The 25,443-nt window shown below is 41.2% G+C and overlaps 2 protein-coding genes across 3 annotated transcripts in view; both read left to right on the top strand.

The window, feature by feature from the left end:
- The first annotated feature begins 967 nt into the window (after window positions 1-967).
- Window positions 968-4,678, top strand: gins3 (GINS complex subunit 3). Its single transcript, XM_041038627.1, has 3 exons — window positions 968-1,234; window positions 2,313-2,546; window positions 4,155-4,678. The coding sequence occupies exons 1-3, from the start codon at window positions 1,064-1,066 to the stop codon at window positions 4,383-4,385; spliced, it is 636 nt and encodes a 211-aa protein (XP_040894561.1). The 5' UTR covers window positions 968-1,063; the 3' UTR covers window positions 4,386-4,678.
- Window positions 4,679-19,588: 14,910 nt separating this feature from the next.
- The window catches only part of ndrg4 (NDRG family member 4), a 44,112-nt gene continuing 38,257 nt past the window's right edge, over window positions 19,589-25,443 (top strand). For both annotated transcript variants that reach the window (XM_041038131.1, XM_041038130.1), the window contains exon 1: window positions 19,589-19,653. The gene's annotated coding sequence lies outside the window, so the exon portion shown is untranslated. The remainder of the gene's footprint in view (window positions 19,654-25,443) is intronic.

Here is a 25,443-nt window from a genome sequence, read left to right as displayed (position 1 = left end):
TGACACACGAAGTGTATCATGGTCCACAGTTAACAGAGGGGGACGATCTCCTTTGGAGATGACACGTCTGGTTTGCTTATTGAAAATATATTTTACTTTCCCAGTATGTGAATGGCTGCCTACTTTTTGGGAGCGCCGACTAACATGTCTGATGACTTTTATGTGCAATCAATCAAGATGACTGACCGTTCTTCCTGTTGTTTTGATGGTAAACTGATGGTACTCTAACAAATTGCAAAATACATGATTACAGTATGAACTAGCTGTCATTTTACATTTATCAGCTGATGAACAGAGAGAAGCACAGAGCAAAAGAGCAGCATGAAGTTTTCTAATTTCCTTTCCCTTACTTTTTCATTTTAAATGAATGGAAATTCAAGGTGACTATCCAGAACTGGTTTGTAGAACTTGTCATTGTTATCTATTTTCTGTAAAAGAACACAACTGATGATGCCAACAACAATACTACTACTACTACTACTACTACTACTACTACTACTAATAATAATAATAATAATAATAATAATAATAAAATAATTGTTATTATTATTATCATTCTTACTAGAATTAAATTTTTTGGTAATATTCTGACCCCTAATGGATAAATTAATAATTGCGCCTGACTTTTTATGGGGGGGGTAAATTTGTGATTAATTTCACTGTCACTAAAATGATTGCAGTATAGTATTAAATTTCCCTAATGACACACATTAAAAAAATTAACTTAAAATTTACATAAATGTCAGATTTAGCTTTTAAAAATAACGACTACAGAATTTAAAAAAATGTTTTTAAATCTTTAAGATCTAAATCTTTATTTAAAGCAGAAGAAAAACATCACAAAGGTCTGGATGACAGATGTACGTTATTTGTGAATCAGTTCGATCAGAGTCGATTGCTCTGGTCTAGGCCGAGACCTCTCAGCTGCGCTCTGATTGGTCCACATGTCCTGGCGCCAAAATAGGAAACAGGAAGGGAAAAAACACACATCAGGAGGCGTTTCGGCTCGATATTTCATAGAACGTATTTGTTTGTTGCTGTTGTTGGTCTCCTTTAAGCACACATGGATACACAGTCGTACCTTCCCGTACAACCTGGAGTCGGGATGGAGGAGAATTTCCTGTCTCTGGACGATATTTTGCTCTCTCACGAGAGACTACCCATCCGGACCGAGTGCACTTTCCCCCGACTTGGATTCCTAGAGAAGTCCACTGACACGCAGGACATAGCGGAGGTCGGTAAATGTAGTAAATAACTGTATTTACTTATCACTTAAAATGTTGTGAATGTGTTTATCTTAAGATAACAGTCCGTCGAATGTCTGCAAGGACTAAACTCAGAGGTAACCCGGATATACCCAGGTCTTTTTGATGTGTAAAGAAACTTACGCCAAACTCTCTTCGGTGTTTTCATGTTTATTCTTTCCACCTCGTTTTGGCGAAGGGACGTATGGGGAGAAATGTTATAAACACTATTCAAGATAAAACACGACTCACTTTAAAAATCGGCATATTTATAACGTTACTCATAGGCCAAACCGAACAGAAAATACTTTATTATAGCACTTTATGGAAACAGTCTGTCTCCACTGAAGGAAAAACATTAGAAGGGTAAAGACAGTGGCATGCTGGGACTTTTACAGATAGGCAAGCAGAACCTAAAAAAGAAAAGCAGCATCCACTGAAACTGCCAGTACACATAGCAGATGTGCAAAGGAGACAGAGGAGGAGAAATTTCTAAAAAAATTATTGAAGTTCTGTGGTAATCTTAAAAATATTTATCATTAACTGACTAAGGCACTCTTCACTGTCAGTGCAGAACCCTGTATTTTCCTGCCTCACTGTACTGTCTCAGACTTCTCTAACTTACTGTGGATCTCACACAGAGAACCCTACTCCTCGATTAACAGAAGGGAAAACATAAGAGTGCTCTGAGATATAAGGAGAAGTATCACTTCCACTTTGCTGTCGTTCTAACTTATGTCTGTTTTTAGCTTTAACTGATCAAACACGTCTGGTCTTGCTTGTCTTGACGGTACAACACTGGTAGATTAAGATTTTAGAATTAATGAAACTAGTTAAGTGTCAGGATCCTGGTGTGTCACATCCTGGCTCGCTGTCATGTCTTATTAGGGCACTTGAATATTGTTATTGTTCAGTTATTTAACTAAATTAATTTTTCGTCATTGCGTCACTGTAAGATGAGAGAGTGCCTTCAAACCTATACCTGCTGTAATACTTGCAGTATGGAGCCCAGAGTGCAGGGATCTTGACTGTTACTCCAACTCTGAAGTTTGTTTGTTTTTATCTCAGGGAACAAAGATGGAGCTGCCTCTGTGGTTGTCCAAGGGTCTGTATGAGAGGAAGAGGAGGGTGCTGTCTGTGGAGCTTCCTAAGGTGTACAGAGAGGGCTGGAGGACCGTGTTCAATGCCGACCCCAACGTGGTGGACCTACATAAGATGGGGCCCTACTACTATAGCCTGGGATCCCAGATGCTACACTTCGAAAGCCCAGAGAACCCAGAAATTGCACAGACGTTGCTGCAGGTGAGCAGCACCACAAAAACACAGAGGGGTTAGTTTAAAGTGAGAAGGTACAAAAGTTAGTACCCAGGTCTATGCTGGACATCCGTTAACAAATAATACATATTTAAATCATGGGTCCTTGTGTCACATATTACATGTTATTTAGAAAGATTTATTTCCCTCATCAAAAACACAGCATGCAAGTTTTCCTAATAGATTTAGTCATCGTGTACTGGTCAGAAATCTAAATCACATTGGTAGGGATTTGGAAGGGAAAAGGATATCAGTGGTGAATTACTCCGACCGATATCATGTTATATATATGGATCTGATCTGGAGGTCAACACGCTCAAAATCATTTAGTACATTATTATTTTATGATTATTCTTCAGCATGATTTTCTTTAAAAGTATAGACTCCATTATAACATCTAGAGTCTAGAGTCCTATTTAAAGCTCTCCACCAGATAGGAAACAAATGGGATAAAATGTTAAATATAGCCACACTCAGCTAAATGTGGGTTAATCTGTCAGCAAAAGTGTGAAAGGCATTATTACTGACCATGAGGTCAGCAGATGTACATTTTGTTGCCTGAGTAGTTGGTGTCTGTAGGTCATAATGGTTTTGAGCTTTCTTTTGTTTGAAAGAAGCCGGTTTGGCTGCTGGTGATAAGGTTTCTTAAAATAAGTCTGGGTGTCCAGCAACCACAATGATATGTTGTACAGACATTTGTGGTTTAGATGATGTCTCTGAATGGCTCTGGTCACTCTGGCTTTTCCTAAAATTTACTTAGTTAAATGTCCTAAATTTATTGAAGTCGAACAACTTTGCATCGTCAGCACTAGATTATGAATTTCAATCCAAATAACAGATTATCTGAGTTTTGCGGTGCAGTGTTATTTCATACATTACAACTAGGGGGTGCAGTCGGATCAGAGAACATGTCAGCACACGGGTTGTGTGCTGCATTTGTTGCCAGGCAGATTGACTCATAATAAACAGGGGGTTGCTGCAGACTATAAAACTTCTTTATAGCTTTACACAGGTTTTCACATACTTTATTGGACAAATGTGTTTATTGTGTTTGTTCTTCAGCACATGGGCTTCATTAGAAAATCTATAATTTTGGATATCACCCCCATTTCCTCAACTTGTGTGTTTATATGATGTCTTGACTCTACCGAGAGTCAAAGAGTGAGTGAAAACTGAGCTTGTGAAGTACAGGCACTGGTCTATGACTAAAGAAGCACAAAGATCAAGGTGGAAATGAGGAATTTCATGTGATTGCAGTGTTATATAGATTATACATCAGCTGTATTTACTTGTGAAACGTTAGAAGTCAGTGTAACAGAGCAGCGGTCAGTTCTGGACACACACACACACCCTTTGATGTTTTTTCCAATATTTTTTTAGATCAGTTTTTTTTTTTTGAAGATTTTCTGGCCTACAGGCAAGTAACATGAAATTACACATATCTGAAGTTTAACTTAAAATTTTATATCAAAGGTCACGGCTGGTTCACAAAGTGTTTCACTCTGATTGAAACCGTTGCCAGAATCTGTCAACCTAAAATACCTCCACTGCAATACCCTAATGGGTATCAAGCTCTTCATATTCTGTTTTGTCCAGACGTTCATTGGTCGGTTCAGACGGACCATGGACTCTTCCCAGAATGCCTACAACGAGGACACGTCTGCGCTTGTGGAGCGTCTGGACTCTTTGGAAAAAGGTCTGTTTAGGTCCGGGCAGAGCGGACTCAACGGTTTCCAGAGCTGGGAGAAGGGTCAGGCCGCACAGCTCACTGCCTCCAGTCTGGTTCTCAACTACCGCAAGAGGAAGATCATGGATGTACAGCCCTGACGCTGCCTGCAGTTTAAAGATACCAAACACTGGTAAGACTGTGGTCAGTGTTTCAGAGCACGGCAGCAACAGACTGACCAAATCATTTTCTCTGCCCATGGACAACGACCCTGTATATATATTATAAATATGTTTCCTACTTATTTGTCACATTGCTTCCACTGTTCAGTAATGGGTAAGTTTAGTTATGATGAACATGCTGTTGATCTAGTGGCCCCTGTGATTTAGACTGTTAATTTTTTTACATTAAATAAAGATTCCTAACGTTGGCTGGTTACAGCTTTACAATTGCAAAGACTAGTTTTTTTTCTGCCTAAATTCATTACAGATGGACAATCCTAGTATATTTAGACAGGTATAGAAGGGGAGGGTGATATGGATAAACTCTGCTTTCACTCTGCAATCATCAGGCTGCCCTACAGCCTGATGATTGCCATGGATGATTGCTGGACTATGGTCAGCTATTAACCTGGGATCAAATGCCTTTTCATGCATTTCCTTCACATTTACAATAAGTTGACAAGTGTCACACTGTTTAACAAACTGTTCTGCTGTAGTAAAGCAGGATGATGCATCTCTGTCCCTGTGCAGTGAGCTTTAAACTGCTGTGTCCTTGGAGAAGTTTATGATGTAGTGATGGGGGTTCCTGCTGACACACTCATTTGTGTAATAAGAGAAGCGGAGAGCTCAGTCATCCCTGAGGGACACCTGTGCTCTTCAGCTGGGGCTCAGAGGTGGCAGTGTTTACTCTGGCACACTGTATCCCATCAATTAGAGAAGAAAAGCACCACTTAAAAATAAAGGGATTAACACGCATCTGTTTTAGTTGCTCAAATAATAATAATGGGGTGGAGGAGTGCTGTAGGAGGCTGAACTAAAATCAATTAAAAGAAGACGTACATATGTTTCCCTGTCCTCTAAAGTCCATTATTATGGAGGTTAAAGCTGTGTATTCTGTACTGGTGGTAACATCCACAGTGGCAACATTTGGCCACATCATGTGTTCATCCACACCATGTTGGCTTCCAAATGCTTTCAGGCCCATGTGACGTAAAGATGGTCCTGAAAACAGAGGACCTAGATTGTGTAATGTGTTTTCAGGTCTTGCTGATCAAAAGATCTAATGGATCCTGATGACGATTTGCACTCAGAGGGAGGACACGATTGATCTGATGGCCAGGGGGAGGTTTAGCTTGGTGCTGGAAATATGGTATGTAACACCCATAAAGGTCTCTGTGGTCCTACATGGGTCATTCATGCTTAGTGGGTTTACTTTGGGATTCTTTGGCTAGACTAACTCTGACAGTAGAATTATTCACATAGAAACAAGATAAAATCTTTGTCTCAAAGATTAAGACCTCAAACGAAAACAAAACCTTGTGAGACATGAAGAATCAGACCACACAGAAAACATGTCACACCATAAAACAAATGTGCAGTCCTCCCTCTGTCGGGCCAATCCCATATCAGGATCAATAGTTACAACCCAGAGGCAACATCAATATTTTCATCACCACTGACCTACGTCCTAACTCACTGTCCATCATCTGATCCACATTTAACACTTCAGCAAACAGCTAGGACTGGGCCACCTTCGAACGCGTTGTTACACTAATTCCTTTTCCACATAAATCCCTGTATAACCAGCTGAGCCTGCTGGTTATTTGTAAAGAGTCACACCAACGACAAGAAGTTTTTTCCTGAGTTGTTTTGTGGCGTGTCAGAATTGTAAAGGTGTCATCCTCTGGGGAGCATGAATGTGCTCCGTAAATGTCATAGGAATCTGATTGTTAGAATCTGATACTCTCTGTGTAAGTTTGGCACTAACTTCTTGCTGCTTCTTTGTGTGCTGAAAGGTGACTCACACACGTGATTTGTTAAAAGCTGTGTAAGTTGTAACTAACTTTGCCTCCTGGAACATAACAACCTCGACCACTTGTGCTTCTAATCACGAAGCCTCAGCCTCCAGTGATACTACTGACAGAACTTCAGATCTCAGTGGCTTTCATCCAGTAGTGACCCAGACAAACGAGTTTTAAGGACAAACTTCTGAAAACACCAAAAACACCACCCAGGATCTGATGCAACTTGAAGCCTTTCAACCAGGCCAGTGAACCACTGCTTTTTAGTCCAGTGTTCAGAAACGACTTTTTGTCTTTTCCTTCCTCAGTCATCGGCCTCCTCAACAGAGCTCTGGTCCCAGATCACTCAGACACCAACCATTCTTTCAGCCTTACAGAGCCCAGTACTCTGATACTACCTAAAGTAAAACAGCCCTAGCAGACCTGTGCTAAGGACGTTTAGCAATACTGTGTCCATCGTGATAATTTCATCAGCATGTTAAAGATTTGCTTGGAATCATTTGATTTAAAATGTGCTCTGTCAGTATAGCATTAATAAGGTCCCTGAGGTCTATGAAATTTGAAGGCATTATGGGTAGAATTTAGCTTTGTCACACGTTTGCACCTGAATGTTGCCTCTGGATAAGGAACAGTACCACTAGAGCCATGGCAAGCTAATGATATCAGCAGCTAAAGGCCACTCTCACACATACAGTACACTCAGAGTGTGTGGACGAAATATCAGCAACACCTTGCAGTAATGCACAGTGGCATGATGAAGACCATGGGTTTTCTTGTTTGTTTGTTAGACGGTTTCCCTCCTCACGCACACCTCTGTGTCTCGTTCAGGTGACCACATGGCAGCTGACACAGACGTGAATGAGCTTAATCCTTTTACAAGTAAATGCAGCTGAAATCACAGCACGGCTTCTGTCTTCAGCTCACGTGTGGTGATTTTGTCAGACGATGCTGTGGTTATAAAATCAGGATTAGAGCTGAGCATGTATCTTAGTCACTATTTCATAATCTGCCATTGTCTACAGGAACAGAAATAGAAAAACGTGTAAATGAGAACAGCTTTACTGAGAATTCAGCTGTGTTAAATGAATGTGTATGTGAGCACGGAGAGTGGGAGAGAAGCAAACAGATAAAGGGCTGAAAGTGGCTGAGGCTAGGCCCGATGCGAATACGTCACAGTGCTATCATGAACATGCTAATGAGTGTATTACGTCTTCTAGCAACATTTGGGGACTTTTTCGAGCTTTAGCTACTTTCCATTGAAAGTAGTTGTTTACAGTGGTTCCACAACAGTCATAGACTAGGCTCTGACCTGGTCTTGTTGTCTTCTAGTGTTAAATGGATGAACTGTTCAGAGTCTTTCCGTCAGTGTTGTTGAGGATTGAATTGTGTGAACCGTTCCCCTTTGATCCTGTCCTTGTTTGACATGCTGTGCATCTTTTACCAAAATGGCTTCCATCCTGCCACATTACATAATGTTCCAGTGTTTTTGATGCGGCAGTGATTCAGGCGGTGATTACTGTACATCACAACTACAGAGGCAGCAACACAAGTGAGTCATTAAGAAGTGAGTCAGCTCTAACTGTGGTCTGACAATTTACCATTATCAGCATTACCATAATAAACAGTTACTGTCAGTGGTTTAACTTGTGTACGGTGCTCGGTGGATCAAACATCACAATGAGTTACACAGACACACAAAATAAACTCCTTTCTGAAACCAAGTCTTTGGGTAGCTTCCTGGATTTAAAGAACAAAGACATAAAATAAAGTTGTTAACAATTCAAGGTCAGACTGGACTCGTGATTCCCTCCAATAATTTACTCTACAAATACATGTCTCTACTCAGCTTCTGTTCAAGTGTGGTTGATATAATCAAAAGCACCAGTTTTTGTTGTTTTTTTTTTTCCTAAGCATGTGTTTTGTTCCTTTAACCTTCTTAACTCACTTTGATTTTATCTTGTTAAATCCTAGACTTTTGTTTATTTGGTACCAATAGATAAGGCAGCTGGAGATCACATGACAACATACAGTATATATACTGGTGTCAAACTGTTGGCAAGCAAAGAAACACATGGTCTGAAATAGTTTGAGTTTTGATACATAGATATATTAATTAAATTACTGTAATTTGTTTACGTATGTGTGTATTTGTATATATATGTGTCTGTAAAGTTGTTGTTAGCTTTTGTGTTACACATTTATGGATTCCCTTTGTCTCAGTCTGTACTTTGTAGTCTGTATTATGTTTGGAAGGTTAATTATACATGTAATTATTCAACAAACTGGTCAAGTGGAGTTATGTAATGGTCAGTGGCAGCGTGACAGTAGTGCTTTCTGTACAGTAAAAGAATGGATTGAAAAAACATTTCAAAAATGCGTGGGGACCATACTCTCTTCCCATTGGCTCACAGACATGCGGCCCCCAGACATGAGGTCTGCAGGTGGATCTTCTTGTTGTGACTGTGATGCGCATGTCCTCAGTGAGATCAACTACAGAAGGACTTTAGTCCACATGTTCTATGGGCCCAAAGACACACAATCAGGAGGAAGCCCACAGAAACACGGCACAGGCTTTATCCTCGTAGCTCAATATTATTAAATGTATTGATAAGTAAACATGTAGGTGATAAATTAAGCACGAGTTTATCCATAATGTTATGAATAATGTACGTTTCATGTAATCCTGAGCTTTGATTGATTTCCTCAGGCAGTGCCGAGCCAGGAGGCCATTCAGCTCGCCGTCGGGTGTTTACCATAATATGGCCTGAGCTCTATGCACTTTTCCAAATAGGTAATGATAATGATAAGAGCAGGAAGGTTATTTCCTCTCAGGGATTTTCTAATGACTCTCAATATGTTTAATATTGATTCCCTTGCTTCTCTTAAAGAAGCCTGCAGACCCTTGCTGATACCTGCTTACCAGACACATGACTTACTCCTATTTTTCACAGCTGATTGGGAAACAGGGCCATTATCCCAGAATCCTCTTTAAAACCAGAAACCCTGTGATTCTTCTCCTCCTTAGCGAGGCAGTTCAATCCTCCCCAGAGAGATGTGAAGAATGTCTTCATTGCTTCTACCACAAAATAGTGGCGCTTCAGCAGCACATTAACAGAGTTTAGAGAGCTTGGTGTTGACTCACCTTAGTGAAATCTTTCTGTCCCTAACCCTGGAACAGACTGCTGCACTTTCAAAGTCATTCACCTGCCTTTCAGAGTGCGTTTCCACATGGTGGTTTTTAATAGCAGCAGTTCAGGGGCTTGGTCCAGATATATCTTAGACACTGGTAACAGCTCTGTGTCTACATTTTCCCCCTCTAACTGTGAACCTCCCCTCTCTCAGAGAAGACCTCTCTGGAGCCCTAAGTTTAGAGTCATTTCTATGGACCCATCTCTGAGCTGCCATTTTTTATTAATGATTTTAGAGCAAGAATGTCTTATTTCACAGTAGCTTTCACTCTCTGTAGGTCAAACTGAATGCTTTCATCAGTTTCACCAGTGGCTTGTTGGTTTATCTGGATTGGTTTATCTCTTAGCACTAATAATCTGTCATCTACTCTGGATGCCTGATCTCATACTGTTAAAAAAAGAGGCCCATAACCGAGGTGTACTTTGAGGAGTTGTCCTTTGACAGCCGGGTGATTAAAAGTGTACAGATCTGTTTTGCCAAAATGAGGCATTTGAAGATCAGGGTCTTCCTTTCATCTGCAGGTCCATAAGTTTTTACCTCCTCAAGACTTGATTATTGCAACGCTCTTTATTCTGGTATGAGACTACAGCTGATACAAATACTTGTAAAATCTTAAATGGTCAGGTTCCTGCTGACTTTGTTTTTACAGTAAGGCACTTTGTAACTGTGAAATGTGCTAGATAATTTAAGTTAGTATTATTATTATTATTATTATTATTATTATTATTATTGTAAAATCAAGGGGACACGATGAAATCAGTCTCACCCACAGGATAAGATTTTAAGGTGAGAAATCTAAACTGTGTGAACTGTTCGTGGCTGCATCTAACCATTACTGTCTGATTACCTGTCTCTGCAGGCAGATCTATTACAGGCCTTTCATTACATCTGTCTGTGGGTCCTGGTGGGCAGTCTCAGCCAAAGGTTTAGCCGAAGCAAAGGGCAGACTGAGGGGAAGCTTCCAGGAAGGACACTCATGCTGCCTCTGGCTTTTGTCTACTTTAAGGGCCTCTGACATTTGGTATTTGTTGGGAAACCATCTGTGTACACGACAAAATGCTGAGAGGAGCCCAAGGCTTGTTCTGTCTCCCTCTGTCGCTCTCTCTCACTCTGTCTCTCATTTTCTACATTTAAGCACCTAAACTGTAATGACATAATTTCATCACTTTCTCTCAGTGTGGAGACATTGTGCAGGCAGAGCTGCTATTTTGAGCAGGGCCATCAGTACACCATACTATGCAATTAACATTTTATCCTCTTCACTCAACAACAGCCTGCACTGGTTCCTCTTGTTCTACAGCACATTGCAGGACTGAATTTCAGGTGTTAGTGGTTAATAGGTAGTTAGCTTCCACATAGCAAAGAAATGAAATTTAACTGCAGGACTTTTATTGAAGTTGTTGTTCTCAGTAGTTCAGATGAATACAGTGTAAAGCTGCTGATTAGCAGTGAATTCACATATTGATTTGTGAAGAGCTTCCATGGGCAAAGGCAACCAAACTGTCAGATCAGAGAGAGCTCTGTGTTTTCCTGGCTTCTTTCGAAAGAAAAAGTTGGTTTGTGTGAGCCTATTAGCCAGATGAGTTTTTGCCAACGTGAAGTGACAGGGTACTGTACTTACCATAAAAGCACTGCCCTAATAGAATCCAGTCCCCCGAGGAACAGCACTGGACTGTGCAGTGTCTACAATTACAGTTGGACATCACATAATACCCTGGGACAAGTTACTTGAAAAATGCAGTCACGTATTTATTACTAACCAAAAAAAAGTAATTACTAAACACCAAAAGTTTGTCATTTTTTTCAGTACTTTGTTTCAGTGCTACTTCAAAGTTGCTGTCCAACAACTCCAAACCCGCATGATACAGTTTCTGTGGAAACGGAAAACAAGACACTGTGGCTGGAGGTATTTACTGACCGTCAGGAGCCCCACTGACTGCACACAGCAGAGCTTACACACCCTCCAACTCTGAACAAACCCAGGAGATTTTTCAACATAGGCCTGTCAATGGTTAGCTACACCTTTAGACAATATCAGTTCTGAGACTGTTTCAAGCTTGCTTTCTGTTATTGTGAGATAACTAACATTAGCTAACTAAAATGTTTGAGCATTTTCTCATATACTCATTTTTAATGTGCCTCACTGAGAAGCAGAGAGTGGGATAATAGGACTCCATCTACATTTGAATAGATGTAAGTATGATAATAGTGTTGTAAATTAGATGTCCACCAGCTACAGGTAATTTAGGCCATAATTTTAACATTTTGGCAACAGACATGTTTTTGAGAGAGATTGTACCATGTAAAGAATGAAATGCATCTAAAATCACAGGTGCAGTGTGACTGCATGGCCTGCGTTTTGGTTTGCATTTCTTATTTTTGGTTGGTGATTCATAGCTTTTCTTTGTGCTGTCAGTCGTCTCCTGCCAAGAAGTATGGTGCCATTAGCATTCGGGCAGGGGCAACCCTTAAAAGTTGAAACTAAAATAATTTCAATGGTCAGTTTTCATTTGTGAAATGTGCAAGAAAACCTGCAGCAACAGCAGGATGTGTATGTATAACAAGCGGAGTGTATGTGTGTTGTCCACCTATCTATATCATTTATATAGATAGGTGCAAGTTACTATCTTGATAATGCACCCTTAAAATAACAGTGAAATACTGCACCACTGAACTCAGACCTGTTTTTTCTTAGTCTGTCGCACAATTACTTTCTGCTACCTCATTTTAAGCCTAATGCCCATGGGCGATTAGATGAACACATGCACTGGCTATTTAAACAATGTGGGGGCTGAACAGAAAAATGTATACTGTTTGTGACAGGTTGCCTCTGTGTTTATGGGAAATGTGGCTTTAATTTTGCATAAAGCATAAAAACCTACATACATAAGTTTATAATCAATGAAAAAAAAAAACTAAGCCAAGCATATATAATGAAACTTTAATTTTGGTGTGGAAAACATGTGAAAGGTACAAACATTTTTCTTTCCCACTGTGATGTATCCTCCACTCCTCTTTTTAATCTGCCTCACTTCTCTTATCTTTTAAATCCTCTATTATCTTTTTTTTTTCTAAAACCTGCCCCGCCCTTTCGCCTCTTGTGATCATGTCCCAGAAGAAAGTAGGTAGTGCAGGAGGAAAAGAAAAGAAGAAAGAGAAGAGGACTTAGAGATTAGAACAAAGACAGCAGGAAAGGGGCTGAATGTCAAGAGAGAGGAGAGAATAAGGATAAGAAAGAAGGAAAAAGGAGAGAGGGAGCAACGGCTCTACAGCAGCCAACCACATCTCAGTGATGAGGTGTGAGGATTAGTTGTATCTGAAGCAACGCCCCCGCTATGCTCTCCAAATGAGTATTATCTCCCTCTCAACCCCTCCTGCGTTGGCACAAGAGCAACAGCTCATACAATTCCATGTTGTCAGGGCTGGGAAGAGGAGGGAGTCCAACGCGCATTATGTGTAGCAGGTGGCAGGCAGCCCTGAGGAAAAAATAGGCAACTATTGGTAGATGGTGATCTGTGTGTCTGACTATGCAATAGTGATACAAGGATTTGGACAGGAGAGTGTGATTGCTGTGGACTGTAGAAATGTGGTTGATGGTTTGTGAGAAATTAGATCATACAATGCTGTTGTTCCAGTAATGGTTATCTTTATATTACTTTACATGTAACTGAGTATTTCCAGATGTGTTGTTGTCTGTGGCCCTTAAAGCTGCAGTAATCAATATATTTTATGTTTTTAGAGGGACAAATTACTACATGCAACATGATAGATGTCAATAATTGTGATATATTATCATCCAGATTTGCAGTTTGGTGTGTTTTGTGTGTGTATTTGGTGTCTTTCAGCTCAGTTTTGGTTTTAAAGTTTGTAACTTTACTGTTCACTGGTTCACTTTCACTGCTCCCATCAGCAGTGAGCAGCTGTTTTCAGTGAAAAAGTTCTGATAAACTCACTCTACACAACGCGTGTGTTTTTTTTCTTTTTTAACACGGGTGCCAATCAGAATCAGAAATACTAAAATAAATACCCAGTTGGAAATGACAATGGTGAAGAAAGAGATTATTACGTAACAACATCTGAAATAACAGGTTACATCCTAAAATGGTACAAGGATAGCTTGTAACTGTAAATGTAAGATATTAGCAGCTCGCACAGTATTATAGTGTACTTATTAATCCAGTAATCCATGAATAATTTTGTTTGCATTCAGCTCTTACAGCTCAACCTCATGAAGTTCTTTTCACTGGGTGCTTCTCATTTGTCTCAAATGTCTTCTTGTTTCCCTAACTTGCATCTAATCTTCGCATCTTACGGTTTACCTACACTGAAATTATTTCAGCTGCGTTTTTCAGCTGATGGTCTCAGGTGTGTCTGATAGAACTGACACACTCCTGTTTTCATCGATCTAGCTGTCTACATAGGCCGACTAACGGCTTGTATAAACCTGACCCTCATTTTTAGCTCATTTTTAGGCGTAACATCCATTGAGTAACATCCATGAATGAGATTCAAAGAAATGCTGTGAGGAGAGAGGAATCGATGAAACATGTCTTTAGTGAAATGAGATGTCCTATTCTCTGAAGTGTCATCTGAGGTAACATCAATTTCTGATGACGGCTGTACATCTGCTCCGATTACAGACTTCTGCGAGGGATGGTCTCGTGTGTCCTTGCTCAAGCCTCCTTCAGGTCCTTGCTCGTCTGAACGTTAATAAGGGAAGTGAGACATCCATCATGATGGCGGAATGAAATCATCTCTGGGTCACCTGAGGAGTGAAGAGACGTGAGATAAGGTAATGAGAGGAACTCCACTGCTTAAAGGAACTTTAAACAAAATGGTTTTAGTGCTGTTAATCCTCTGTGATGAGAGGGAAAAGTCAGGGGATCACCAAAATCCTCCTCTGGTCTCCATAGATACCTGTACTAAATTTTATGGATATCCATCTAATTGTTGTTGAAACATTTACTGAAAGCCAACAGTGTCAGCATCATGGTGGTGCTACATGTTCAGACAGACACAAACTCTGCCGACAAGGCAACTAGTATCAGGAGAAGATAAGCAATGTTTTAAGAGTAAGGACTGAGAAGAATGAAAATATTAAACAGAAACGAGTAGAAGGAGCAGGCAGCAGTTGTCAGTCTCACAGAAAACCACAACATGTCACAGGAAGCGTCCCTGCATCAGCAGGGAGCAAATCCACAAAATCAAAAATAGGACACCTATGTAACCGCACAGGTTAACATAGTAGCGTGGTATCCTAGCAACTAGGTGACACTAATTTTATGCAATGGCTAAAACATGGATTTGGAGAAGGCTGTGCTACTTTGCATTACCTTTGATCAAATTAGAAAAAATAGAAACAAGAAACATGTGGGTGCAAAGTATTATCTCCACCGTAGAACCACATGGGGACTTTAATGCATTGATTCAGGAGGTGAAGCTACATGTTGAACGATTCGATTTGTATTTCAGAAAACTACCTATCAAAAAGCAATTTCCAGACCATCTACTGGCCATTTGCTTGAGGTAAGAAAATTTTAAATGGGTGCATTCATTTTTGGAATATTCCATCTCTAAATGTCTGAGCTGATGTCTGCAGTGACATATTTATCTTGTTCCCTTGCCTAGAGAGAACATATATAATGTAGGAGAAATAAACAGACACATTTAATTAAACATTCGTGCTGCACCCAGACACTCAGGCAGATGTGAGACTGTTGTGTGACATGTCTTTATTTCCGCACTTTACAACAAAAATGAGGCAGTATATGTTCACTCACAGTCCGCCTGCGTGTTTTCTCTGCTGCTAAAAACTACAACTTTCTTTTCTCACTATGCAAAGTACAATAACAAGGAACACTTTTTCTACTTCTGCTTCACCGCTCACTTCAAAGCTCTGTCGTTCAGAGCAGAACCTTTTCCACTAAATCCAGCAGTAGAAATAAATGCTAAAAATGAACTAACATTTCTTAATGTTATTTCCTTATTACGTTCCTTTAACAGCCTGGTTATAGAACAATAGTGTAACTCTCTAGACTCAGTACACACAAAAGTTAAACTTATCTCTGGACCTATATTTCTTCCAGTAGATTGGACTGTTATATATTTGGTAGCGTGTTAATGATGTTTTAATTCACATTACGTAACTGTCACATTTAATAAGTGTGGATGACTCTGGCTGCAGTGGAAAAGCTGGTCTCAGTTGGTTATGTGGTTGAAGCAGCCTGTGACAGAAACACCACATCTAATTTGCCAGGCAGTTAACAAGACAATTTTAAGACTTTGATCTAAAAGCTTGTGACACGTCGACAGATATCAATTGATTCCACATGACACAAACACGTCAGGAAAAGCTGCCGTTGTCTGTCAGAGCGTTTATGAAGGAATTTTATCTCTCATCCTTCAGACTTGTCACGTAGAATTACACATCATTCATGGTCGGCAGTCACCTTTTCTCCAAAAAAAGACTTTATTTTATAATTTATGAATTCAGCTGACATTGTAGTCTAGATCAATTTACAGAAAACTAGTTGGGTCTCAGTTTGTTTGCTCCAGGCCAGTGTTGAGGATACATGGCTACTGATGGACACGTTGGGAAATTGCAGAGATTGAGGCTGTGGTACATACACACACAGCTACACACATACCACACACACACAGCAACACACATACCACACACCAGCAAACCAGAGGTTTTTACAACAATACACTTATTTGCTTAGGAGATCATTGTATCACCAACTATCCTTGTAGACGGGACTTCTACCTTTGCATTCCACATAAAAGGTACAAGAGATTCAGGTTTCTATTGATTGCTCTGGCTTTGAATCGTGGACAGTACAAATCACCTGTTGAACTAAATGTCTGATGATTATAGCCATTCTCTGGTAAAGTTCACTAAAACAATGACAATATTCGGTATTTTTGATAATAACATTCGGTGACTTACAGATCCTGCTCATAGTGTGGAAATCACAGACAACTGTCACTCAACTTAGTAAATAGCACCAGAGAGCTTTTTAGCCTCTTTTAACTAATTGTTTTGGTTTTACAGAACATTGACTGCACGGTCCAGTGTTGGTGAGTCTATGTCCACTGCAGCCTCAGGTCTCTGTCCTTGGCTGACAGGACTGGAACCTGACGTGGTCTCTGCTGTTGTAGTCCATCCACCTCCAGGTTGGACGTGTTGCTTTTCTGTTCCTAATTGAGTGCCCACTGAGTGTATAGTACAACACAGACATGCCTTCACAACTCTTCAGCGTTCGATAACGTGGTACAGCATGTGCTCATTGAATGAATGGTTGAGGCATACATCTATATAATTCAAATGTCTTTAAATTAGATTAGGCTCCAGTGTGACTGTTAAATGCTGTTTAACAGTCAGAGAGCAGAGAGCGTCTGCATTAGTTTGAAGCCGCTGTCTACTCAGTCAGACTGTGATGCGCTAAGTAGGTCACACTGCCAATGAGACAAAAGAAACACATACAAGGAAAGGAAAAGATGCTGGATGGATGGATGAATAAACAGAGCGATAGATGGCTCTTTTGAAACAAATACAGGTTTGAGTTTCCCTGTTCTGAATAATCTTCACTCACAAAACTGAAAAAGCTGATTTTCATGTGAATTTCCAAAACTCACAAACAAGCATTTGCATTTTGTGTTGTCGATATGAAATGTGGATAAAAGCCACAAGTAAATTCAATTTGATTCCATTTCTTAACAGACAGGTCCATATGGAGCAAATGCTTTACCTTATTCTTTGTTATATTATAGCCTACATCATGAGCTGGTTCACTGGTTCACTACTTAATTTTCTTTTTTCTTTTATTTACAAGATTGAATATGCCAGGATTACTGAACCTCACGACTGGCCTCTTAGCTTGTGAGCGTTTCTGCTTAGCGGTTTGCGATAGGTTATTTTAATTAAAAAGTGTCAAATCAACAAAGATAACGGAGTTCTCATGCTGAACTGAAAGAAAGATAATAAGAGTTAATGTACACTCGCCGAGCACTTTATTAGGAACAGCTTACTCATGCAGTTAGTGATGCAATTAAACAATCAGCCAATCATGTGGCAGCAGTGCAAAGCAGAACACAACAGTCTCTAGTGTCACAACTCAGAATGGAGCCAAAAACAAAAACCACCCAGGGAAGCAGCAGCTCTGTGGAAAGAAACACCTTGTCGATGAGAGAGGTCAGAGGTCAGACTGGTTGGAGCTGACAGAAAGGCTACGCTAACTCAGATAACCACTCTGTACAACTGTGGGGAACAGAGAAGCTTCTCAGAGTGAACAACACGTTCAACCTTGAGGTGGATGGACTACAACAGCAGAGACCACGTCAGGTTCCAGTCCTGTCAGCCAAGAACAGAGACCTGAGGCTGCAGTGGACACTGGTTTCATGAACATGACAGTGAGTTCAGTGAACTTCAGTGGCCTCCACAGTCTCCAGACCTGAATCCAGCAGAACACCTGTGGGATGTGGTAGAACAGGAGATTGGCAGCTTGAATGTGCAGCTGACAAATCTGTAGAAATGATGTGATGGTTCATGTCAACAGAACCTCAGAGGAAAGTTTCCAACATCTTGTGGAATCAATGACATGAAGAACTGAGGCAGGATATTTGAATGAAGTTCTCTTCCCATAGATCTACATTCAGACAAGCACTCTCCCAGCTGTGCCTCATGATAGTGACTAGTTTCTGACAGTGTTAGTAAGAAGCGATTTGGGGGCAAAATCCCACTAGGATGTTTGTTGAAGACAGACAGCAGCAAGACCAATTTCATGAGGTATGCACTTGTACAAGGTGGATAATCAACTACAAGGAAGTCTTTTTTCATTTACTGTCCCTGGCACCTCATTCAGCTGCGTGCTGTTTGGAGGATGCACAGAGAACTGCTTCCTCCTTAAAAATGTTCAGTTTTCAACCCCTCCCTTCTCTTGTGTCCTCGGTCAACCCTGCACCCACAAGTGCTCTGATTGGGTTGGTTGTTTCTCCAACTGCCTTTTCACTGTAACATTGCCATATGATTCAGATGTAGTGGCTCAGATCTCTGGAACCAGGACAGGTAGAACAGATGGTAGTCCCAGAATCTCCTCTGATTCCAAATGCGCATCGGACTTTGGCAAAATTTGGACCAACAGCAGTGTGTTCAAGATATGACCGTCCTCACAGATCAGCCCCAGCCCTGCTCTCCTGCATTATCTGAAGAACATGGCACATCAGGGCACAAACCAAACACTGTTGCCCACCATCACCCTGTCGACAAAACATTTGCTGGTGCAGGGAATTGATCTGGACAACAAGATTTGCTCTTCTAAACATTGCTCAAACAACATGCAGTTTCAGTTCTTATATCTGTTCTTATAGATATGCTAAATGCTATGAAATGCTAAAGTTTAACATGGTGGGGCTGAAGTCAGCGATCTACCAGGGACACATGGATGATTTTGGAATCACTGGGCCGATCACTTCATGCCCCAGTTTCCCAAACATGGTCAGTTCCTTTGACAGTATTTTAAACCAGAAAAAAAGCTGTTCTGTGCGTGTGTGGGTGTGAGGATGTCTGTAAGCCGATATGACGTCTTTTTTTTTTTTCATTTGTCAGAATTGGATGTTCAGAGGAGGATATTTTCTTTCGGATTTCGATTAATATGTTCCCATTTTGCCAGTGTGTTCTAAAAAGCATGAGTAATTTCATAGCTTGTGTGTGCCAACTCAGAGCTGCAGTGTCCTGCTTTCAAGAACAAGATGAACACACACACACACACACACACACACAGAGCACGGTCATACACACATTATCTCTCTCTCCAACAGACTCAACTCCAACCATTCTTCTTTCTTTACTCTTATTTCCTTCTTTCCTGTCTTCTCTCTACAAGTATTTCTTCTCTTCTGCTTCATTTGTCACTTCTTCCCCCCCCCTCAGTTCTCGGTGCTGTGATCTTCAGTGTGCTGCATCATTGGTGAAGCCACGTGCTCTCTGTTTATCATCAGGAAGGGGAGGGAGAAAGAGGGAGAGAAAGAGAGAGAGAGTGTGTGATGAAGTCTCTGCCTCTCTCTCTCTCGCTCTCATTTTGTCTGGTGCACCCATAGACACACCAACTCGGCTTTGTATACTCATCCAGTCCTTAGCAGCCTGTGGGACGCACACACGGACACAGAGACCAAAAACCAGACTGTACTGCCAGGAGAAACTCTGAACTACTCCACAGGTACAGTAAAGCTTTATCTGTCTGGAACGTGATATTTTTAGGCAGTTTATGTCTGAGAATGTTTTTGAAACAATCATCCTGAAGTGTTTTTGTACCAAAATCAAGGCTAAAACTCTTTGAGAAGCTGATATGAGCACAATGTTTTAAGTTTATCCTCTATTTATCCTCTAACTTTATCGATTTAAGCTCCCATGTGCTGTAGCTGCTTTGTTGTAGAGGAGGAAGAGGAGGATGTTAAAATGAGGGCAGGATTTTTGGCACGGTGTCTGTGAATACTGGTGCTGAGGCTTTGTACTCTATACTTTACTTCACACCCCACCCACCCATCCCTCCACCACACACACACACACATCCACCCCTCTCCAGCCTCTGCTTTGGTGTGAATAGGATGTCGACAGGTTGAATTTATTGACCCTGCAGGAACCAAAGTGCGCCATTTACTCCACATCGTTGCCTGCTAACAAAACTAAAAAGATTAGCATGTGCTTCATCTGAAAGGCAGTGTATTTGTACTGTATTAAATTCGCAGTGGAATAATAAAGTTAGGCTGATGTGTTGAAGTTTCTGCTTCTAGAAAAAGTCTTGGTAAACACGACAGATTTGATTCTGAAGTGGCATTTAACTGCAGAGAGGAGAGAGCAGTGTGCGCTAAAGACAATATTGTTTGGTTTGCAGCAGACTGAGGTAAGTGAATGATGACTGTACAGTAGGTGGAAGTCATAAAAGTTGATTGAATTTGGTGCAGGCTTGTGTTAGCGGTGCCTCAAATCTGCCTGCATTTGCTCAATGCTGCTGGCTACACCTGAAAGACTGAGGCTGTAATGCATGAGGGAATAACAGTAAAGTAATGTGGTTTGGTGCTCTCATGAAAAACAAATAAGACCCAATAGGGCACTATGTTAAATGCCTGTATTCTATCCGGACTGTCATATTTGTAATTGCAGTTTTGTTAAGGTTTATTTATAAATAACAATAAACCTCTGAAGACTTAAAAAAGTATTTGTTTTTCAAAGGGCCTGTTTGGGTCGGACCATAACTAGACCATCAGCTGAGCGATGAACATCTAACACAGTTTTTTGTTGAATCCCACTTAAAACCTCTGCAATAACAACACTGTCAATGTCCCAGTTTTGTATGGTCCTCTTACATAATTCCTCCAGAGGATCCAGAACTTCTCTTATCATTTCCTTGCTGGATGTGTTTTCACATTCAGTTTTAAAGCTATGAAACTTATTGTTGTTGTTTTTTGTTTTGTTTTTTTTTCTCACTACTGCCTCTCCTTCAGCACAGCCACTGAAGCCGAGCCAGTCTTCCCTTTGGGAGCGGGTTAGTTTCTCAGCTCGGGGTTTATAAATAGATTTACAAAGAGCAATACAGAGCAATCGGCTCTACATGAGCTACAAGGAGCCAGTATGACAAGTATGGGCGAACAAGATAGTAGAGTTAAAGTGGAACTAAAATTAAAATGAAATTGTTACCATTTATTTTCATGGTTTTTACTTGTGTGCTGTGCTGAGGTTACAGGACTAACTGTTGCAGTGATGTTTTTTTTTATTTTATAGTCTGGTCAATTGCCATAGATGGACCCCTGAAAGAGAGACAACTGAAATGAGCCCCCCCCCCCCCCCCCCCCCCCCCCTTACCTATTTCAGCACATCTGAGTTAAGTAAATGTTTCATGAAGAGAAAGACAGTTATGCACTAATACTATGCATACTTGTTAAAAAGGAGAGAAAAATGTCATCAAGATATATAGTTAATTCAGTAAGGATGCCTTTTAGCACTCAGGATATCAATGGATCATTCAAATCAGCATAAATATTAACGATTATGTCGTTGTAATCTACATTTCCTCACATAAAAAAAGAGGAGGATTCAAATTTGAGTTTTTGAGTTTAAGAGTAGAGGCAGTAAGTGAGGTCTGAATCATCCCTTTGAAAGAACTGATCCTAATATGTTTTTTATGATTCATACAGCCGTTGATCAATACTGGTGACTCACAGATTTCAGAGATGTTGAGCTTTCTGGCTTGTAAAACGTGCTCCGTGATTCTCGATCTTTCTGTTTTGGCATGCCTCTTCTTGCTCCTTGGAGTCCCCCAAATCTCCCTCTCAGCCCCAGCCTCCCTTCCTCCTCCACCCTCCCTTTCCCCCTGGCATTTCCAACAGCTAAACAATGGAGGTTGGCACTGCAAGTGAGCCACTGGAAAAGCAGCGTTGTTATTACATGTTTTACATGCTGATATATTTTCTCTGCTGGACATTCCTGTTGGATCTCTGCTCTCATTAGCTAGCTTCCCCATGTCTACTTGGAAATAAGACTACAGTTTTATTAATGTAAATTACAGTCCGTGTTTTTGCACCTTTTTCTGGTCACTGTTATTAGTGGCTGATAAAAGTCAGTTAATGCAGCTTGGAATGCCTCATTCTGGCTTTTCTAAGATCTGCAAGGGCCAGATCCTTCTCTTTTATGTTGATAGTAAGAGCCAATAACTAAAATAGTGTCACTCAATAATAGAACAGTCTTTTAGCTATTAATTGTTAAGCTTCATATTTCTCTGTCTTTTCTGGCCGTTTCCACAGGATAATATTAATCTCTGTCTCATACCTAATATTACCTTCTGTCTACTCTGTGTAGTTTTATTGCATGAAGTCTCCTCTTATAATTCTGTGAATGTTATTACTGCCTTTGCACCTGCAATGCACCATCACCAGTACAGTAGATCTTGTCTCTTGTATTTTTATACCCGCTGCTAGATGGGGCCTGGATTGTTTTGGAACTTCCCTCCCAAGGCTGGCTGCACGGTTCCACAGAGCCTCCTGCAGACCATGTACGTAGGATCGTGAAGCCACTGTACCTCCTTACATAACGTACCATACCGTGCCACACAGGTCTCCTCTTTATCCAGCCTGTGTGGATTTATTTATGGCATTTTCCGTCCATCCGTTCCATTCTGTCAATCAGTCAGTCCAGTGTTCCACATATTCATTCTGCAGCAGTGGGCAAATGTCCACGAATCCAATGAAAATTCATCATGTAGTTTTAAACATGCCTAGGACAGGAGTAGTCCATCTGTCATCTGACAAATATCTATCTAAAAACCATTTTTAAACCACAACAGATACTGGGAATTAGGCTGGGAGTGAAGCCAGAACCTGAAACTGATAATTCTCTGAACAACATTTGGCGGCAACCTGTTCCAGGTGACACACTGCGCCAACTGTTCCAGCATGAGTGGTTTGCTCATTCTTCAGATTTTTAAAGAAATGAAAATCAGAATCAGCAGCTAAAGGTCTTTGAAAGATCTCCATACTTCTGTACCATGTTGACGATTTAGCCATCTCCATCTCATCATATGTGCACCCTGGTGAGCTTATATTGGTAATGGCAGTGTCAATAAAGGAAAATGCACGTGAACCTATGACATAAGAGAAAAGCCAGTGGTTCTTTGGACTCTAGGTAATGATAGACCCCATACACGATTGCTAGATTAGCTTCTGAGTTATATGCTAAATGTGCTCCCCGTTCAACAACACTGATTTGTTTAGGGTTGTAGTTTTACAGATGAGCTTATTGTTGGACTTGATGCTAGTGTTACGGACCTAAGTGCAGAACACTGTGGTGCAGGCAAGGAATTGTAACAAATGATTCTTTATTAACAAGCTGAGGATGTTTGTGAGGCTGGATGAGGAGAAACAAGAGGAAAGGTTGAGGCTGGGAGCTTGAATCCGAGGCTCGAGATTGTGGTAGGGGAGCAGAGCAGGGCAAGGCAGGGGCATAGGTAGAGGGAAATCAGGCAGAGGGAATCCAGAGCGTCTGGGAGAGCTGGGCATGTCCAGCATGGTTTTCAGGTGGAGCTTCCTGCTCCAGGGACAGAGGCAGGGGGTCTGGGAATGTGTGTAGCTGAGTCTACAATCTGGCAGTGTGTTGGAGTTGAAGCCTGATAATTAAATCAGAGGTGCTGGGAAATTATTTGTATACCTGCACACGCGATCTCATGTAAATTGGCTGGTCACCAACCACCCTGGTGAGAAGAGGGAGATGGGCATAGAGGACTGGATGACTTATGCTTAATTTGAGAGACAAAAAGGTGGGGTGGATGTCAAGTGAGACAGAGAGCTTAAGAAGGACAATGGGTTAATGGTGGACTCGATCTCAAAGGGTTCATCAAAGCGGGGGACAACTTCCTGGACTCCACTGTGAGAGGAAGATCTTTGGAATCAAGCCTTTCCTTTTGGCCAGGGTTGTAACCGGGAGCTGGAATGCGACAGTGCTTTGCTTGCCTTTGGATTCTGGTGGGGGAGCAGAGAAGAGTGGTCCTGGCTTGTCTCCAAACCTAAAACAGTGGCGCATCCACGCTTGGCTATAAGGGGCGGGTCAGTTCGTGTTCCTGTGCAGGTAGTAAAGGGGGTTGGTAACAAAGCAAACAGAGAAAAGGCTTACAAGAGAAGGAGTTGGGCAAGGTGTTATAGAATAGAATAGAATAATCTTTATTGTCGTTGTAACATGTACAAAGAAATCAAAGTGCCATCCAATCAGTGCATCATTCATATAAATAAAGCATATAAAAAAACATGCATTCCACCCAGCTAAACAGGGAACTCCAGTGTGTGACGGTGTCTATGGGCAAACCATGGAGGTGGAAGATGTGTTCTACCAGGAGTTCAGCCGTGTCCCTACCTGAGGGAGTTTTCTTGTGCAGGGCAAGAAAGTGAGCAGTTTTTGAGAAACAGTGAATAAAGGTTATTATGACAGTTTTACTGTTTGAAGAGGGGATATCAGTGACAAAGTCCATGTGAGGACAGGAACAACAATGGGCAGGGGATGATGAAAGCCAGAGCTGAGCTTAGTAGATGACTTATTTTGAGTGCACACCCAACAGGTGGAGATGCAGGGTTGAGTGTCTGCTTCCATGGTTGGCCACCAGAACCTCTGATGTTGGAAGGCAAGAGTTTGGTTGGCAGACAGAATTGGGTGACCTAGAGACTGTTAGAGGGACCATTACCCAGGTTGGCCTGTTGGTTCTCTTTAAGGTTGGTGTGTGCTTAACATTTAGGTATTGTAGAACCAAGTTCAGTGCCATACTGTTTAGGGGGCAGGAACAAAGGGCTCATGGAGAGGAGGTGAGGAATTTGGAGCTGGAACAGGTACAGCTGGGGTGGACCTGGAGGAGCTGTCTGGACGGTAGTTGGTTGGGTAGGTTTAACTGTAAGAGAAGTTACTGAGTTATAGAGGAGGCCAATCTGGTGGCGCATGGCTAGAGATGGTTTTTAAAACTTGTTCATGCTGCCCCAAGAGTGTGCCTTGACTGGTGATGACATTATGAATAAGGGAAAAGCTGGAGACCTTTTCAGAGTTTAAATCTAACTCTGCTGGGTTCATCCTTGGCCAGAACCCAACTGCAGAACACAGAAGCAGGGGCAAGAAGGGCCAAGGGATTGGAAAGAAGAATTATTTATTAACAAACTGAAGCTGTTTGTGAGAATGGGGTAGTAGAGTCCTTAAAGTAGGATGGGAGCAGAGGCTGGGTTAGGTGGAATCCAGAGCAGCATTCAGGCAGAGCAGGAGAGGGACAGTGGCAGGAGTCAGGTCAGGGAATGTTTGAAGCTGAGTCTACGATCTACGACCAATAACTATGTGGATCCATGTGGGCTTTTTGGTGAAATGCTAACTTGAACCCCAGTGTCCGATCACACCAGTACATTGGACTGAAGTCTTGTAACTTTCAAGTACGTTTTCTGATCCATTTCTAAACCTCAAAAAGACTTGATACATCTTGATTGGGTGATTT

This window comes from Toxotes jaculatrix, chromosome 5 (genome assembly GCF_017976425.1).
Source record: "Toxotes jaculatrix isolate fToxJac2 chromosome 5, fToxJac2.pri, whole genome shotgun sequence".
NCBI lineage: Eukaryota > Metazoa > Chordata > Actinopteri > Toxotidae > Toxotes > Toxotes jaculatrix.
Note: the sequence above shows the minus strand (reverse complement) of the source record. Positions and strands in the feature narration are given on the sequence as shown.

Bases quoted from the DNA above. Each gene is read 5' to 3' on its own strand.
- gins3 (XM_041038627.1), top strand. From the start codon at position 1,064: ATGGATACACAGTCGTACCTTCCCGTACAACCTGGAGTCGGGATGGAG. The intron at 1,235-2,312 runs GTCGGTAAATGT...TTTTTATCTCAG, and splicing joins ACACGCAGGACATAGCGGAG to GGAACAAAGATGGAGCTGCC. The intron at 2,547-4,154 runs GTGAGCAGCACC...TGTTTTGTCCAG, and splicing joins TTGCACAGACGTTGCTGCAG to ACGTTCATTGGTCGGTTCAG.